This window comes from Podarcis muralis, chromosome 1, assembly GCF_964188315.1.
Source record: "Podarcis muralis chromosome 1, rPodMur119.hap1.1, whole genome shotgun sequence".
Lineage (NCBI taxonomy): Eukaryota > Metazoa > Chordata > Lepidosauria > Squamata > Lacertidae > Podarcis > Podarcis muralis.
The window spans coordinates 31,437,837-31,452,952 of record NC_135655.1 but is presented as its reverse complement, the minus strand read 5'-3'; the positions used below and the strand labels follow the sequence as shown (position 1 = coordinate 31,452,952).

The 15,116-nt window shown below is 44.7% G+C and overlaps 1 protein-coding gene across 2 annotated transcripts in view; it reads right to left on the bottom strand.

Annotated features, from left to right (window-relative positions):
• Positions 1–15,116, bottom strand: part of LTBP2 (latent transforming growth factor beta binding protein 2) — a 131,355-nt gene that overhangs the window by 97,880 nt on the left and 18,359 nt on the right. For both annotated transcript variants that reach the window (XM_077925599.1, XM_028719712.2), the window contains exon 3: positions 6,661–6,904. In XM_077925599.1, the coding sequence (XP_077781725.1) occupies positions 6,661–6,904 (244 nt within the window). The remainder of the gene's footprint in view (positions 1–6,660; positions 6,905–15,116) is intronic.

Below are 15,116 nucleotides of genomic sequence, written 5' to 3'. Positions count from 1 at the left end.
TACGAGTCTACCGCTCTTAACCACTACACCACACTGGCTCTCTGGTGCCCTTTTTAACTTTGAAGGAGGAGGTAATGTTGATCTCTTTCTCAGGGCTTAAAGGCCATGGCTGGGTCAGGAACATTTGGAAAAAAGCAGACCTGTCCCACTCCATGCTCTGCCCATGGCAGTGGCCTCAGTGACAGACGGAGAAGGATGGAAAAAGAACTCTCTCCACTCTCATCACTTCAGCCTCCATCTTCAGTGCTTAATAGCAGGGTGGGACAAGGTCAGGATCGCTTCTTCACTTGGGAAATTACTTCCATTCTTCATCTCTTCTTTCCCTGCCCTTTGCTTCCAATAAAATAAGACTGATAATGTAGACATGTGCAGCAGCAAAATCCATTTCTTTTAAAATGTTATGAATATGGTTTATTATGGATAGCATTTTCTTTTATATATTGTGCAATGGAACAGTAGCTGGACAACCAGTCTAACCAGTGCTGTTGACTCTTACCTAAGAAGGCTCTTATCATACCATTCACAACAGTTTTCCTTCAGAGGTTGTTGGACTACATTTCCCATAATCCCTGAACAGTGCCCGTGTTGGCTAGGGATTATGGGGAACGAGGTCCTAAAACATCAGCATTGGGGAAAGCTGAACAGAATGATTGACAGCAGTCATTCTATTAGAAACAAATGTCACATATTACGTTGAAATATCACTATTGTGTAAGATAACATTTGGCTGCAAACAAAGCTGTGACCTTGAATTTGGTTGCCCCAGAAATCATATAGCTACTCCAAAATAAGCATTTTCAAGGCTGAAACATGGATGTGATATACACTTTCTCATACCATATATAAGCTGTATCTACATCCTACTAGGCACACACTTTCTAACGTTTGTGTTTAAGGAAAGGTATAAAATATCAGTTTGTCTTACTGACGCAAAATTTGTTCCTTCTCCCCCAGGAGATGATTTGTGAAGCGCATACAAATCCCTTTCCCCAGTTAGTAAACTGTTCAAAAAGAATTATGTTTAAGAATAGTATCCAGAACAACTCTTTCAAAATACAGCACTGATGCTGCGCGCACTGTGATTTAGAAATAGTATTTTCATGCAGGAACAAAAGACATTAACACTTTTCTTGGAGAGTTCTCGTATTTTAAGTTTCCAGAAGTGCTTGCCAAAGGTATTTGAAACTTTGTCAAAAGATGGGCTGAGAGTTAGGAGTTTCTCATTGTTCTAAGTAGAACTGCTATTTATATAATTTAACTTTGACTGGCATTAGGATTTTTTTTTTTTTTTTGCTTATTTTAGAAAAAGGAAAGGAAAAAGGAAAAACAACAACAGAGAGTATCATATGATATCCATACTCTGATGGTTGTGAGGACCAACGAACTTCTTGGCTGCTGTATCAAAATTGTGTTTTGAGGAAATAAGAGACTAGAAAGTGAACCTATTCTATATCAGAAAAAAACATGCATGGGCATAATCATGTTGACTGACCAGTTGCTTCTGGGGAAAACATTAGTGTGCACCAATGCAAATTTGGTTTCCATTCATATCGGTATTGCCAGTAAGCTCCAAAACCAAGGAAATATCTTTTGATTGTCAAGAGTATTAGTTATTTGGTGCGAAATCTTCATGAACATGAAGGGATCATTTTAGTGTTGTTGTTGAAAACCTAAAGTTTAAGATAATGTAATAATGATAAATGGGACACGGGTGGCGCTGTGGGTAAAAGCCTCAGCGCCTAGGGCTTGCCGATCGAAAGGTCGGCGGTTCGAATCCCCGTGGCGGGGTGCGCTCCTGTCGTTCGGTCCCAGCGCCTGCCAACCTAGCAGTTCGAAAGCACCCCCGGGTGCAAGTAGATAAATAGGGACCGCTTACTAGCGGGAAGGTAAATGGCGTTCCGTGTACTGCGCTGGCTCGCCAGATGCAGCTTTGTCACGCTGGCCACGTGACCCGGAAGTGTCTTCGGACAGCGCTGGCCCCCGGCCTCTTGAGTGAGATGGGCGCACAACCCTAGAGTCTGTCAAGACTGGCCCATACGGGCAGGGGTACCTTTACCTTTAATAATGATAAACAACTACAGACATTGCCACTTTCCAGTTACAGGGCACCAGGATACATTTACAGTGGAGAGGCAATGCAAACGTTCATAGCATCAGCAAATCATGTATATATTGGGTTATTAAAACTAGCTAGCCAAGGCTTTTAAAAGCAAGGCACTGTGTGAAAATGAAGTTAATCTATCAGCTGCAGCATATGGTTGGGTCCTAACTTTCTCAAAAATGCCCAACAAAAAGTCGGCTGCCACCTCCCCTTGGCATTTGCAAGGGTTTCTATTCTCCAGCTGGTGCCAGTTATCAACAGAAGCACAGTTAAGGGTTCATCACATCAGAAGGAATGATCAGAACAGACAAACCTGGTAGCACCAGTGCAAGATTTTGGGAGTGCCAATTACATGGACTGATGTGTGAAGCTTCTCTCTTAAACATGTGAGCTGCTTAAGCTAACAGCTGAAGTTTTCCAACAAAGCAGAGAGACAGCAAATGGGCGCTCGCTGCTTCTTAGATGCCAGGATGTTTTGTTGAAAACCTCTCTGGAACAGATGGAGAAGATCTTTCCAGAGGCCACAATAGGACCAATAACTCAGCATAAAGATGAAAGCAAAAGCTTCTGGAACATCTTAGAGAGATACACTTGGGAAGCCTCGTCATTTGTTGATACATCACATTTGAAGGAAGAAAAAGTACTTTTTTTCCAGAGACCTACAGTGAAGGCCACCAATGTAGCACCTTGTTTAAGGTCTCACCTCAGTCCTGGCCAGTTAAGGCAGTAAGTGGTTAGGAAAGCAATCCTAAACTTACTTCACTCTCCCTTGGGAACAGAGGGTATTTCAAAGTTTGGATAGCTTGAGAGGCAGCCTAAGACTATACTGTGTCTCTTTGAAATGTTCTCCAAAACCACAGAAGCCAAATTCATTTCCACCATTATTTAACAGGATAGATGGCTGTGGTAAAGACCACCCGTGTGTGTGTGTGTGTGTGTGTGTGTGTGTGTGTGTGTTAAGCGCAAACCAAAGCAAAATAAAGCTGTAAACCCTGAATGAGTCCCCTGGTACTAGTAAGCAATTAAAACAATTTAAAAATAGTCCACACATTCATGAAAGGTACTTTCCTGCTTCCGGGGTTCTTTTGGGGGGATGTGCCTTAAATGTATGGTGTGTACAAAGCCTCAGTGTATAGGAGAGCATGGGCACAATCAACATGATCAGCAGCACCCAGAACCTGACAAGGCCAACACCCTCGCAGGAGGCCCACTGCCGACACTTGGAGCCTCCCGACCAGTTCATTCTTCTTGCTCTCGCTGCCTGTTCACCTGCCCTTTCCAAGCAAGTAAGCAGAACTGAGAGAAGCAAGGCTGAAATACAGTTCCCTCCACACACGGTGTCCTCTCTCTCTCTGTCTGTCTGTAGGACGTGGTGCCAACTAGGTTTTTGGAAACACAGTCGAAAGCCGAAACGTACAACTACGGGGGCATTGAACAACCGAGGTTCCACTGTAGCTCCAGTTAGAACCAGAAGCTGGGGTAATGGTTATGGTGTTAAACGAGAACTGAGGAGACTCAGGTTCAAATCCCCAGTCATCTATGAAGCTCACTGGACAACTTTGGGCCACTCACTATTTCAAACCTACCACACAGGGCTGTTGTAATGAATAAATGGGGTAGAGGGGAGAACCAATATGCCAGCCTAAGCTTCTTGGATGGGCAAGAAATTTTTAAAATTGTGTCTCAATAATCTATGTTACAATAGGCAGCAAACAGTGTCTTCTTACATCCATGCTGAAGTCCCTAAAATAAATTCACGGCTTCTACAGCCTGGGGAAACACCAGCTACTTCAAATGTATAGCTTCTTTAAAAGGTGTGGGGGGGGGTAATTTTTACTAATATAAAACCATAAATACAAAGTAAACATAATCAATGTTACGAAACGTAGCAGCAGTACATAGTTTCTATTTTCTACATAAATAGAGAGCAGATAATGCAGAAAAATAAAAGCAGCAAAACACATCATGAAAGCCAAATTTTTGCAATGGGGTGGAAGAAGAAGTATAGTTGAATACCAACCTAAATTAAAACCAGTGACTTGATAAAATAGTCAAATTTCACTTTGTATTTCAAATTGTAAGGAGAACCACAATGAACAACATCAACAACAAAAGAACTTTTCTAAATATTTGGGCATGTGTATTTTAATGAAATCAGCTACCCCCAAAAATCACCCACGAAACATTTTAAAATGAAAAGTATAATGCTGTGAGGAATTGATTGCAGCTTTAAGTCGTAAATTGGTCAAAAATATTATTTCCATTTTTTATGAAAGCTGCATTGAGAAAAAAATAACTTAAGAGAAGTGTCAAATGCTAACATTAAGGTGACAGGGGTGTGTGCATGGGTAATAGGATATTCTGAGCCTTTCATATTGAAATTTAAAAATAAAAATCCCCTTGTTAGTGGAGTTGTATTTCCTTGGGACAGAGCCAGCAAGTCTTAAGCAGTGAAGAGCAGCTGGGGCAGTCCCAAATCCCAAGGCTCACTACAAATCACTGTGTCTGGCTGCCTGAACAGAGTATTCAATATTTGAATGCATGTTCTTTCTCTCCATCTAGCTGCCTAAGAATTAATGTCAGTCATACTGAGATATCTGAGTGCCTTTATGCCCTGCCATCTCAGATTTGTGAGGCAAATTCATCACATGGAGAAAGAGCCGGGGTGAAAATGGGATCCCATTTGTTGAAGGGTGGGTTATGTATGCGTGTGTGTGTGTATATGTATATGTATATGTATATGTATATGTATATGTATATGTATATGAAAAGCCTGAAAGCATTCCTGTTCCAAATCAGGAAGGTCACAGTCTGTGGTTTCACAAGTTTTACTCAGTGGCTCAGATTCCACCAGTCATTAAAGACTCAGGATGCAATCCTGCACATAGCCTATTTAAATGCCACTGACTTCTATGTAATGGGATTTAAGCAATCGGACTGGAAAGGATGGCAGCCATTAATTGTGGAGGGAAAAGAAAACCATCTAACGCTGCCAAAGGTTTTGGACATTGAGGAGGAGTTACTCAACATGTTTGTACACTTTTCTCCACAAAGAGCCACAAACTTGTTTCTGCTTCTTTTTTTCAGAATAACAGCCAACAACATCAACATGTTGTTGTATTTTTGCAATTCTCACTAGCTTCTGCCTTAAGCTGCTGGATTTAGGTGTTCCACTATGCCAGGGCTCAGTAACCTAAGGCCCATGGGCCAGAAGCGTCCCACAGAGGACGCTTTGACCGGCCCATGAGCCGCCCCCGAACTGAGTTGCCCACTTGCGCACTGCGCTAAACCGGCACAGCATGGTGCGGGGACTCGCTTCCGCGGCGCTGAAAATCCGGCCCATGGAGGGATCTCTGTGGGACTGATCTGGCCCAGGCAAGATAAACCTTGCTAACCCCTGCACTATGCAATCATGGGCCATGCAGCAGAACTGCAGGATTGCAAGGCCCATGGCCTAGCAGAGTACAGCAAAAATGATTCATGAATATGACAGTGATGTATAATAAGGTGCCTGAATATATGACTCTAGATACTTAAAAGATTCAGGGCACAGGTCCACAAACTGTATATATAAATGCTAATTATACGAAAGCAAATGCTAATTTATATATACATGTGCAAATTTAGTTATCTGAACAAATTACAGTGGTTGGTGATTGTGGTCTCACCGGTACTGTAATGGGCATTTACAGCAGTGTTTCAAGAAAAATAAATAAAGGAGAAAGGGCCAGTGATCTGGGGCCTAACACAAAAGACCCTGGGCTCAGGCTGCCTTTCTCTTCCAAGTGATCCTGGGCAAAGGGGTGAAAGGAAAGATCTGTGTAAATTCAGGAAGAACCCTATTTATTTAAGCCAGGAATGGAAGACGGACAGCTGGTATTCCATGCTCTCCAATGGCTAAATAGGCACATTTGCTCACTGGTGGAGGAAAGGGGGTGCGGGGGGTGCGGTCCACCCCGGGTGTCATCCCTGGGGGGTGGCATCACCACCCCTCCCCCCTGGGGCACTTGCTCCACCCCCCTGGGGCGCTTGCCCTGCCCCTGGGTGCACAGCATGCGTGTCGCTCCAGGTGCCGGAGCAGCTAGCTCCGCCTCTGCATTTGCTATGGAGAAACTGCTAAGCACAATATACCTTTTGAGTTTATGTGCATCTTCACTGCCTCTTCTGCCCTTCCACATCTGCTCTCAAATAGAATAAACCAAGGCCATGAAAACAAACCATGGACTGCCACCATTATGCTTGTGGGATTCAATTGCATACTGGCAAAGTCAGGTTGCACAATTAAAGTGGATTTGATGTTTTTGTGCAACAGGCCCCCTCTCCTTCTCCCTCCTCCAAATCAAACTTTTAGTGGTAAGGAAAGGGACATAAACGCGCTGGAAAGTATGGGACAAGCACTGCTTGGTTTGACGCATCTTCCCTGCAAACTTTGTGCAAACGAAATCAGGATGTATGTGAAATAAACAGGTCATCTGAAAGTGACTGATATCTTTAGCCTCTTCCACACTTCCTACCTTTAATTTACAAGGGGAGCAGTAGCTCTGGTGCATAAAACTTACCCAGTTGGTAGCTTCTGCATGGTAGGTATCTGTCTTCCTCTTAGTGGGCTTTCTCTCTCTCCATTGCCTATTCTTTTGAGAGGGGAGCGTCCTGGGGGCTGGAAGGCAGCCACAGGGCCAGGAGGATGATACTCTTGTTCTGGAACCACCTCTTCACATCGAGAGCCTCTGAAGCCTGAACGGCAAATACAAAGCTGGGGGCGGCTGCAGGATCCTTTGTTCTGGCATGGAGGGTCACATACAGCTGAGGCGACAAAGAAGAGAATGAGCAGATGGAGGCAATCCGAGCTTGCAATAAACTATCTGTTCCCCAGAAGAACCTCTTACCCTGTCTCACTGCACCCCATGGAGATAGGTAACAGACTTTCTCTTTCAGAATGAATCTGGCTGGTTCCTGCCTTTTCAATATAAATATAAATATAAAGGTAAGGGGACCCCTGACCATTAGGTCCAGTCGTGACCGACTCTGGGGTTGCGGCGCTCATCTTGCTTTATTGGCCAAGGGAGCCAGCGTACAGCTTCCGGGTCATGTGGCCAGCATGACTAAGCCGCTTCTGGCAAACCAGAGCAGCGCACGGAAACACCGTTTACCTTCCTGCCAGAGTGGTACCTATTTATCTACTTGCACTTTGATGTGCTTTTGAACTGCTATGTGGGCAGGAGCTGGGACCAAACAACAGGAGCTCACCCCGCTGCAGGAATTCAAACCGCTGACCTCTGATCGGCAAGCCCTAGGTTCTGTGGTTTAGACCACAGCGCCGCCACCCATGTATAAATATACATGCTAACAAATCAAATGCTGGTTCAATCTCATCCCTTTCCCCATACTTTCAGGTAGGCTTTCCAACTTTTAATTTTTTCAAATTGCCAAATATAAGTTTGTCATTTAAATATCATTTGTTGCATTATTATTCTTTTGAAGTATAATCACATCAGTAAAACTGTATCAGGGATGACAGAATTATGAAGGTGGATTTGTAACAACACCAATTGATGTGATAATATCAACCAATTGGTACCGTGCACAACTGACTAGTGCTGCAAATCCACAAAGCTATTTTTTTCTAAGTTTAACCCTGTAAAGAAAAATGTTTGCACCAAATGTGGTGAGTGGCCCCAGAATGGAATGAGAGGCTCAAATAATATATTTGTAGACACAGTCACCAAATGCTTCATAATGCTAGCAAAGCTCTGCTTGACTTTTAGTGACTCTCAAGTAAGAGCTTATATTGCTTCTTGGTTAAATTGTTTCCTCAAATGTAGCATCTGAATCGGCAACACTTTGCAGCACCTTAACTGTGTCCACAATCAATTTGTTAGTCTTTAAAGGTGCCACAAGTTGTTAAAACTACCGTATTTTTCGCTCTATAACATGCACCTGACCATAACACGCACATCGTTTTTAGAGGAGGAAAACAAGGGAAAAAATTCTGAATGAAACAGTGGATGTATCATTTTTGTGCTTCATGCTGTGGCCACAGACATGTGATCTGATGGTGAATTTGGGGTGGCCCAATGCAAAGATCCTGAGGATCCATGTGGATCCATGCTTTTTAACCACATTTTTGCACCATTGCAGCCCCAGGCAACAGTGGGTGTGTGATTTTAGGGGGGCAGGCTGCTATGTGATCTGATGGTGAATTTGGGGTGGCCCAATGCAAAGATCCTGAGGATCCATGTGGATCCATGCTTTGTAACTACATTTTAAGTGGGGAGTGAAGGAAAAACACAGAAGGGACAAGAGAGCGGTGTGCAGAGAAGCAGCTGGCTAAGAAAGCAGGAGAGGGATTTTACGGGAGGGAGGAAAGAAAGGCAAAAGTTTCCACAAACCGAAGCCAGCTTTCTCTCTCCTCCTGCATGTTTTCTGGCTGCCTGCGAGGAGCACGGAGAGGAATTAGAAGGAAAGACCTCTGCTTTCCCCTCTGCTTGCCTGGAGGGGAGGGGATTTGCCTGCTCTTTGTTCCGTTTGAGCAAACACAGCAACGAAACAGAGGAGGGTGGGCAGTAAGACCCTGAGGCAGAATGCAGGAAAGCAGCAACTTCCTCTTTTCAGGTTTCCCTCTCCGGCACAACGCACGATTGATTTTTGCTGATTTTTGTTCCTGCGCTCCCCTAATCGGCTCCAGGGACCACCCCCCCCCCACATTCGCTCCATAACACGTACAGACATTTCCCCTTCCTTTTTAGGAGAAAAAAATCTGCGTGTAATAGAGAGAAAAATACGGTACTTCCTTATTCAGGAGGCCATGAATATCCCTGCTGACAAGCAAGGGAGTAGCAGTGGATCGCCAAGACTTGCAAACTTGCAAAGGCAGAGATTAAGAAATAACCAGGTCCTAGGGCAGGGCCCTCCAGATGTTGTTGGAGCCCAATTCCCATCATCCCCAGTAGTCCAACAACATCTGGATGGCAAAAGGTCCCACACCAGTGTCCTAGGTGGGATCCTGTGCCTCCTAGGCACACTCTGCAACCCCCCCCCCCAAAGCACTGCTGCAGACCAACAAGCTACAAGTCCACCTGACACTCCTCCACCGCTGATCCAGGACACCTGCGAGGCTGCCTTTGAGCAGAGAACAATTAGCTGGGCTCCCCCCTAAAAAAAAAAGCTGACTTTTCTGCTGTTTCCTGACTGGATTATGAAACAAAATTGGCTCCTGATAGTTTAAGAAGCACGGGGCCCCCAGTGTGTAATAATTAGCGGTGCACTGCTTTTCCTCCTCAGAATTTACTGCTGAAGTTGATGTACTGTAATTAGTAGCATACATAGACCGTGGGTGGATTTGGGTGCAAAGTTAATGAACTGTGGCTTCCAATAATTGCTGAAGAATTTGAGTGTGGTGACTTCCGAATTAGCTGGTGGAAGGAGCACAAGAATCCCCCTCATTGGATAGGACAGCTTAGAAACCCCACACCTGAAGTTTATGGGAAGAAACAAAATATTTGATCATATATACACAGGCAACACCTGTGTTTGTTTGATTTTTACCTATCAGATTTTCCACAGAAAGGGAAAACTGGATTAAATTGGGAGAAATACAAGCTGGCGTTTTGATGCCAATGACACTGTGTGGCACTGAGATTAATTTGCATGCATGAGGATCCCACAATAAACACACATGCAGAAACTGGAAGCTGCAATCAGGTTTCCCTGTCCACAGGTAGATAAAGAAGGTATGAAAAAGTGGTGAGGGAACAATTAAAACACCACTGCAGACAAGAAAGGGGAGCTTCCAAGCATAATGCCGACGTGGGGATTCAGGGCACAGTCCTTCAATGGCTGCGCTCGTTTCTCTCTGGTCGGGGACAGAGGGTGGCGCTTGGGGGGGAATTGTCATCGCGCCACTCCTTGGTGTGTGGAGTGCCTCAGGGTGCGATTCTCTCCCCGATGCTTTTTAACATCTTTATGCGCCCCCTCGCCCAGCTTGTCCGGAGCTTCGGGCTGGGTTGCCATCAGTATGCTGATGACACCCAACTCTATCTGTTGATGGATGGCCATCCTGACTCGGCCCCAGACACACTGACCAGATGTTTGGAGGCTGTGGCTGGATGGTTACGTGGGAGCCGGTTGAAGTTAAATCCTGCGAAGACAGAGGTCCTTTGGCTGGGGCGGGACGATATGGGATCGGGGGGGCAACTCCCATCTCTTGCGGGGGTGCAATTGGTGCCAGCACCGTCCGTTAAGAGTCTGGGTGTAATCTTCGATACCTCCCTCTCTATGGAGGCGCAGATTACAGCTATAACAAAGGCGGCATTTTTTCATCTCCGCCAAGCTAAGCAGCTGGCCCCTTATCTCTCTCGCCCTGACCTAGCCACTGTGATCCATGCGACGGTCACCTCCAGACTGGATTATTGTAACTCGCTCTACGTGGGGCTGCCCTTGAGACTGACCCAGAAACTCCAGCGGGTACAGAATGCCGCAGCGAGACTCCTTACGGGGTCCTCGCTGCGAGATCACATTCACCCGGTGCTATACCACCTGCACTGGCTCCCGGTGGAGTATAGGATCAGGTTTAAGGTGCTGGTTTTAACCTTTAAAGCCCTATACGGCCTGGGACCCTCGTACCTACGGGACCGCCTCTCCTGGTATGCCCCACAGAGAAACCTACGGTCGGTAAATAAAAACATCCTTAAGGTCCCAGGCCTCAGAGAGGTTAGGCTGGCCTCAACTAGAGCCAGGGCCTTCTCGGCTGTGGCTCCAATCTGGTGGAATGCTCTGTCACAAGAGACTAGGGCCCTGCGGGACCTGACATCTTTCCGCAGGGCCTGCAAGACAGAGTTGTTCCACCAGGCCTTTGGTCAGGGCGCAGCCTGACTCCCTCCTCTGGCAACCTGCACAGTATTTTGGTTGCCATCAATTTGATTTTAATTAATTTTTATAATGATATATTTTAGAATGTGTGATTATTCAACTATTTGGTTATTTGATTGTTGTTAGCCGCCCTGAGCCCAGCTTCGGCTGGGGAGGGCGGGATATAAATAAAATTTATTATTATTATTATTATTATTATTATTATTATTATTATTTTATGGAGACACAGCTCCTGGTTTTTCAGTTCTTCTTTGGTGATCACTCATAGCCAAATAAGATTGTCTTCTGTTATGAACTGAGTTGAATAGGATTCAGAATGCAGCAGTCTGATTGGTCCACAGGAGCCACCCAATCTAGCTCCAGGTGCCAGTGAATCGGCAACCTGATTGGCCTATAGGAGAATCCCAGAATTAGCCAATCATGTGGGGCCCATTGTGTAAATAATGTATATAAAGCAGACATTTTGGGGGAACTGGCATTCCTCAATACTATGAGCTGAATAGGTAAAGGGATCCCTGACCATTAGGTCCAGTCATGACCGACTCTGGGGTTGCGGCGCTCATCTCGCTTTATTGGTGAGGGAGCCAGCATACAGCTTCTGGGTCATGTGGCCAGCATGACTAAGCCCCTTCTGGCAAACCAGAGCAGCGCACGGAAATGCCGTTTACCTTCCCGCTGCAGCGGTACCTATTTATCTACTTGCACTTTGACGTTCTTTCGAACTGCTAGGTTGGCAGGAGCAGGGACAGAGCAACGGGAGCTCACCCCGTCACAGGGATTCAAACCGCCGACCTTCTGATGGGCAAGTTCTAGGCTCTGTGGTTTAACCCACAGCACCACCTATAGAGCATGAAATCCACACTCGACTCCGAGTATATTTCATCTTCCATGAATGTGGTCTTAACAGTGTGTCTGTAAGTGGCTGTGGAGGTCAGTTCTGGTTTTTCAATACATAAATAGGGGACAGAAAACCTCCAGCCACCAGCAAACATCCTGGAAGGACATACTAAAATTGGTGGTTGTGATAGGAGCATCCAGCCATATCCTGAGGTAACTTTTATTATGTGAAGCAGGAACTTTTCTGTTTATTGTTTGTTGGTTTTAATTTCTTTGTTACTGTTGGCTCGTGTCATTTTCTAGATAGGAATGCATCTCAAAAAAAAAAATCAATAAAATATTCTTTTTAATAAAATAAATATCTACCTGAAATATACTTTGGTGTATTTAATGTGTGTTAGTGTCATGGAATGAGCTTAGCAGAAGTTAGGGCACATACTGTGTATCTTTTAAAGCTAGAGCCCATAGCTTTGACACTCAAATGTTGCTATATGTATATGCATGTTGACCCTCAGGAAACAGGCTAATAGTTCTTGGTCACTGTATTTCAGTTCCCACATTACAAATAATTCATAAAAAGACCAAAGAATTCTACCTCTGATGTGGTATTCATACACACACACAAACATGAGAACAGAAATGAGAGACCCGGCAAGCACTGGAAACCCCGGCAGTGTGAGAGAGAGAGAAAGAAATGTAGAGCAGAACACAGAAATTAAATTAGAACATGGAATGCAGTTTTTGAGACACATATTCAATTTTGGGGCTAAACTCTTTCCCCTGTCTTAATGCCAAGTCCTTCAAAACCTGAACTATTGTTTTGGGCCTGAAATACAAAATTCGCTTGGGTTGCGGCTTCATTCAAAGACTCTCAGGTTGTCCCTAGATCCCAGCAACAACTTTAGCTAAACTAAAGTGAGCCTTCTGTGACTGGGATTCACAAAGCCATTTGAAGCGGTTGGATATTCAGCTCATATTGAAAGGAATAAGATTTAGACACCCTTCTCCCTTGTGTAGCTGCAGAGATTCCAGTCACTGTGCTGCCTGCAACCTAAATGGGCTAAGAAAAAAAGTGGGAGGGGTGTGCTGCTAGGGGAACCAACGAGTATTTACACTCATAAATTATTAGCCTCTTGCTTGAAAGAGAGAGAGAATATCTTGACCTTAAGGCCCAGCTGAAATTTACCATCCCCTGTCAGGAAAGGGTTCAAAAAAAAAAAAATAGGTCTTTTGACACGACCCTTTTAATTAATCCATGCAAACAACAGCCCTACCACTTGAAAAGTCACCAGGAGTCCCGATGGCCAAGAGCCCAGGTCTGAAAAAAGCATTTCTTTCATTCCCAGAAAAACCTTTAATGAGAGAAAGATGCTGCCATTCCTGGCCTGGCGGGATGTTTTCAGACACTGTCTGGCAGCTCAGCATGCTCTCTACTGTTCAGCTTCTGAGACAGTGAGTCAATCCTTGGCCCCGTATTCCAGAGCACAGAGTTAGTCAGCTTCTCAGGAGTAATCGCATTAACAACTGTAGAACCTGGCCTACAGTAAACATGCTGAGACAGCCTGATCGCCACTGAACATATTGGAAGTTCCTGGTACCCATTTTCCAGCGTACCGCCATCAATATACTTAGGGTTGCATTCAACATAGTAAGTAGTTCCACCAGTGAAAGGACTTCTGTTTGCACTACCAAACTTTCCCCTCTCTCCTCCTCCTCCTCCTGTGCACCCCTAAATTTGTTTTAGGGCTTTCCCCCAACCCTATGGAACAGATTTGGGGAAAGTGCTGGGCATGGAGGGGAGTACTATATGTAAATAAAGCAAATATATATTGAGATACTCTAAGTCTTCAGTGCTCTCACCCAAAGAAAACTAAACCTGGTAGCACTGCCCCTAAACCTTCTAACCATTTGAGGGTGTGCAATAGTTGTGGCTATTTCTCATGCCTCAAAATAACCAAAGATAGAAGTACTGCTGAGGAACAATCACATGTTCTGGAACATCCTAGGCCAGTTATCACCCAGTCGCAAACTTTCCATTCTCGAGCAAGGTGGTTGAGTGGATGGTTGCTGAACAACTCCAGGCATGTCTGGATGGTGCAAACTATTTGGACCCCTTCCAGTTGGGATTCAGGCCCCATCATGGGACTGAAACGGCCTTTGTCGTGCTGGTAAATGATCTCTAGTGGGCTAGGGACAGAGGTGAAAGCTGTTTCTTTGTTGGTTCCCTCACTGCGAGAAGTGAAATTACAGGGAACCAGGCAGAGGGCCTTTTCAGTAGTCGCACCCACTCTATAGAATATCCTCCCAGCAGGTGTCAAAGAGTTAAGACATCTGAAGGCAGCCCTGTTTCGGGAAGCTTTTAATGTTTGATGTCCCTCTGTATTTTTGCTGGAAGCCATCCAGAGTGGCTGGGGTATTATTATTGTTATTCAAGGGCAATTGTCCTTCTTAACTGAACACCTGATGATCACCACCTGGTGAGGGGAAAATACTGTGTAGTGATTCTGATACCATTTCTCATTTCTAGTTAGCTTGCAGAGAAAATATCACACCTTATGCAAGTCCCAGCTATGAGGAACTATGGTTCAAAATTTGCACAGTGCAATTCTAGCCATGTTTACTCATGAGTAAGTCCTATTTAATTCATTGGTGCTTACTCCCAGATTAGTAGTATTAGGATTGCAATCTAAGTCTTGCTCCTGAGTTCCGCTTTCTATCACTGGCTGACATTAAATACCAAAGTTGGTTCTAATAATGTATTAGATGCCCAGTGATTTTTAAACATACATCTAGCCGAGGAATATACTGTTTTAACATTTTCATTTTCCTTCCCTTGAACAGTGGGACTTTCTGAGCAGTCTTTGTCATGGTCAGTTCATTTGGAACAACAGCATGCCGAAGACTCAAGGTGTTTTCATAATAACTTCTTTATTTACAAACATACAGATTAAGTAAGCAGCACAAGATTCACAAAAATCCAGTCCTCTGTCCACGAAACCATCTCCCTTCCATCCCATACCTCTTAGGACAGGGGGTAGCCAAGGTGGCACCCTCTAGATCTTGCTAAATCAGAACAATAATCCTTGACTGTTGCCAATGCTGGCTGGGACTGATGGGAGTTGTAGTCTCAACTTCATCTAGACTCCCACCGCTTCTTGCTCTTCTTCTTGCCCCTGTTCCTCACACTCAGTCCAGACAACTCAGCACCACCATGTTCAGACTTCTGTACAGCAAGAACCTACAAGACAGTTCAGTGGTTGGCTACAGCACCTTGGAAAGCTCCAAATGTGCAACTAACTGCAACAAAGGA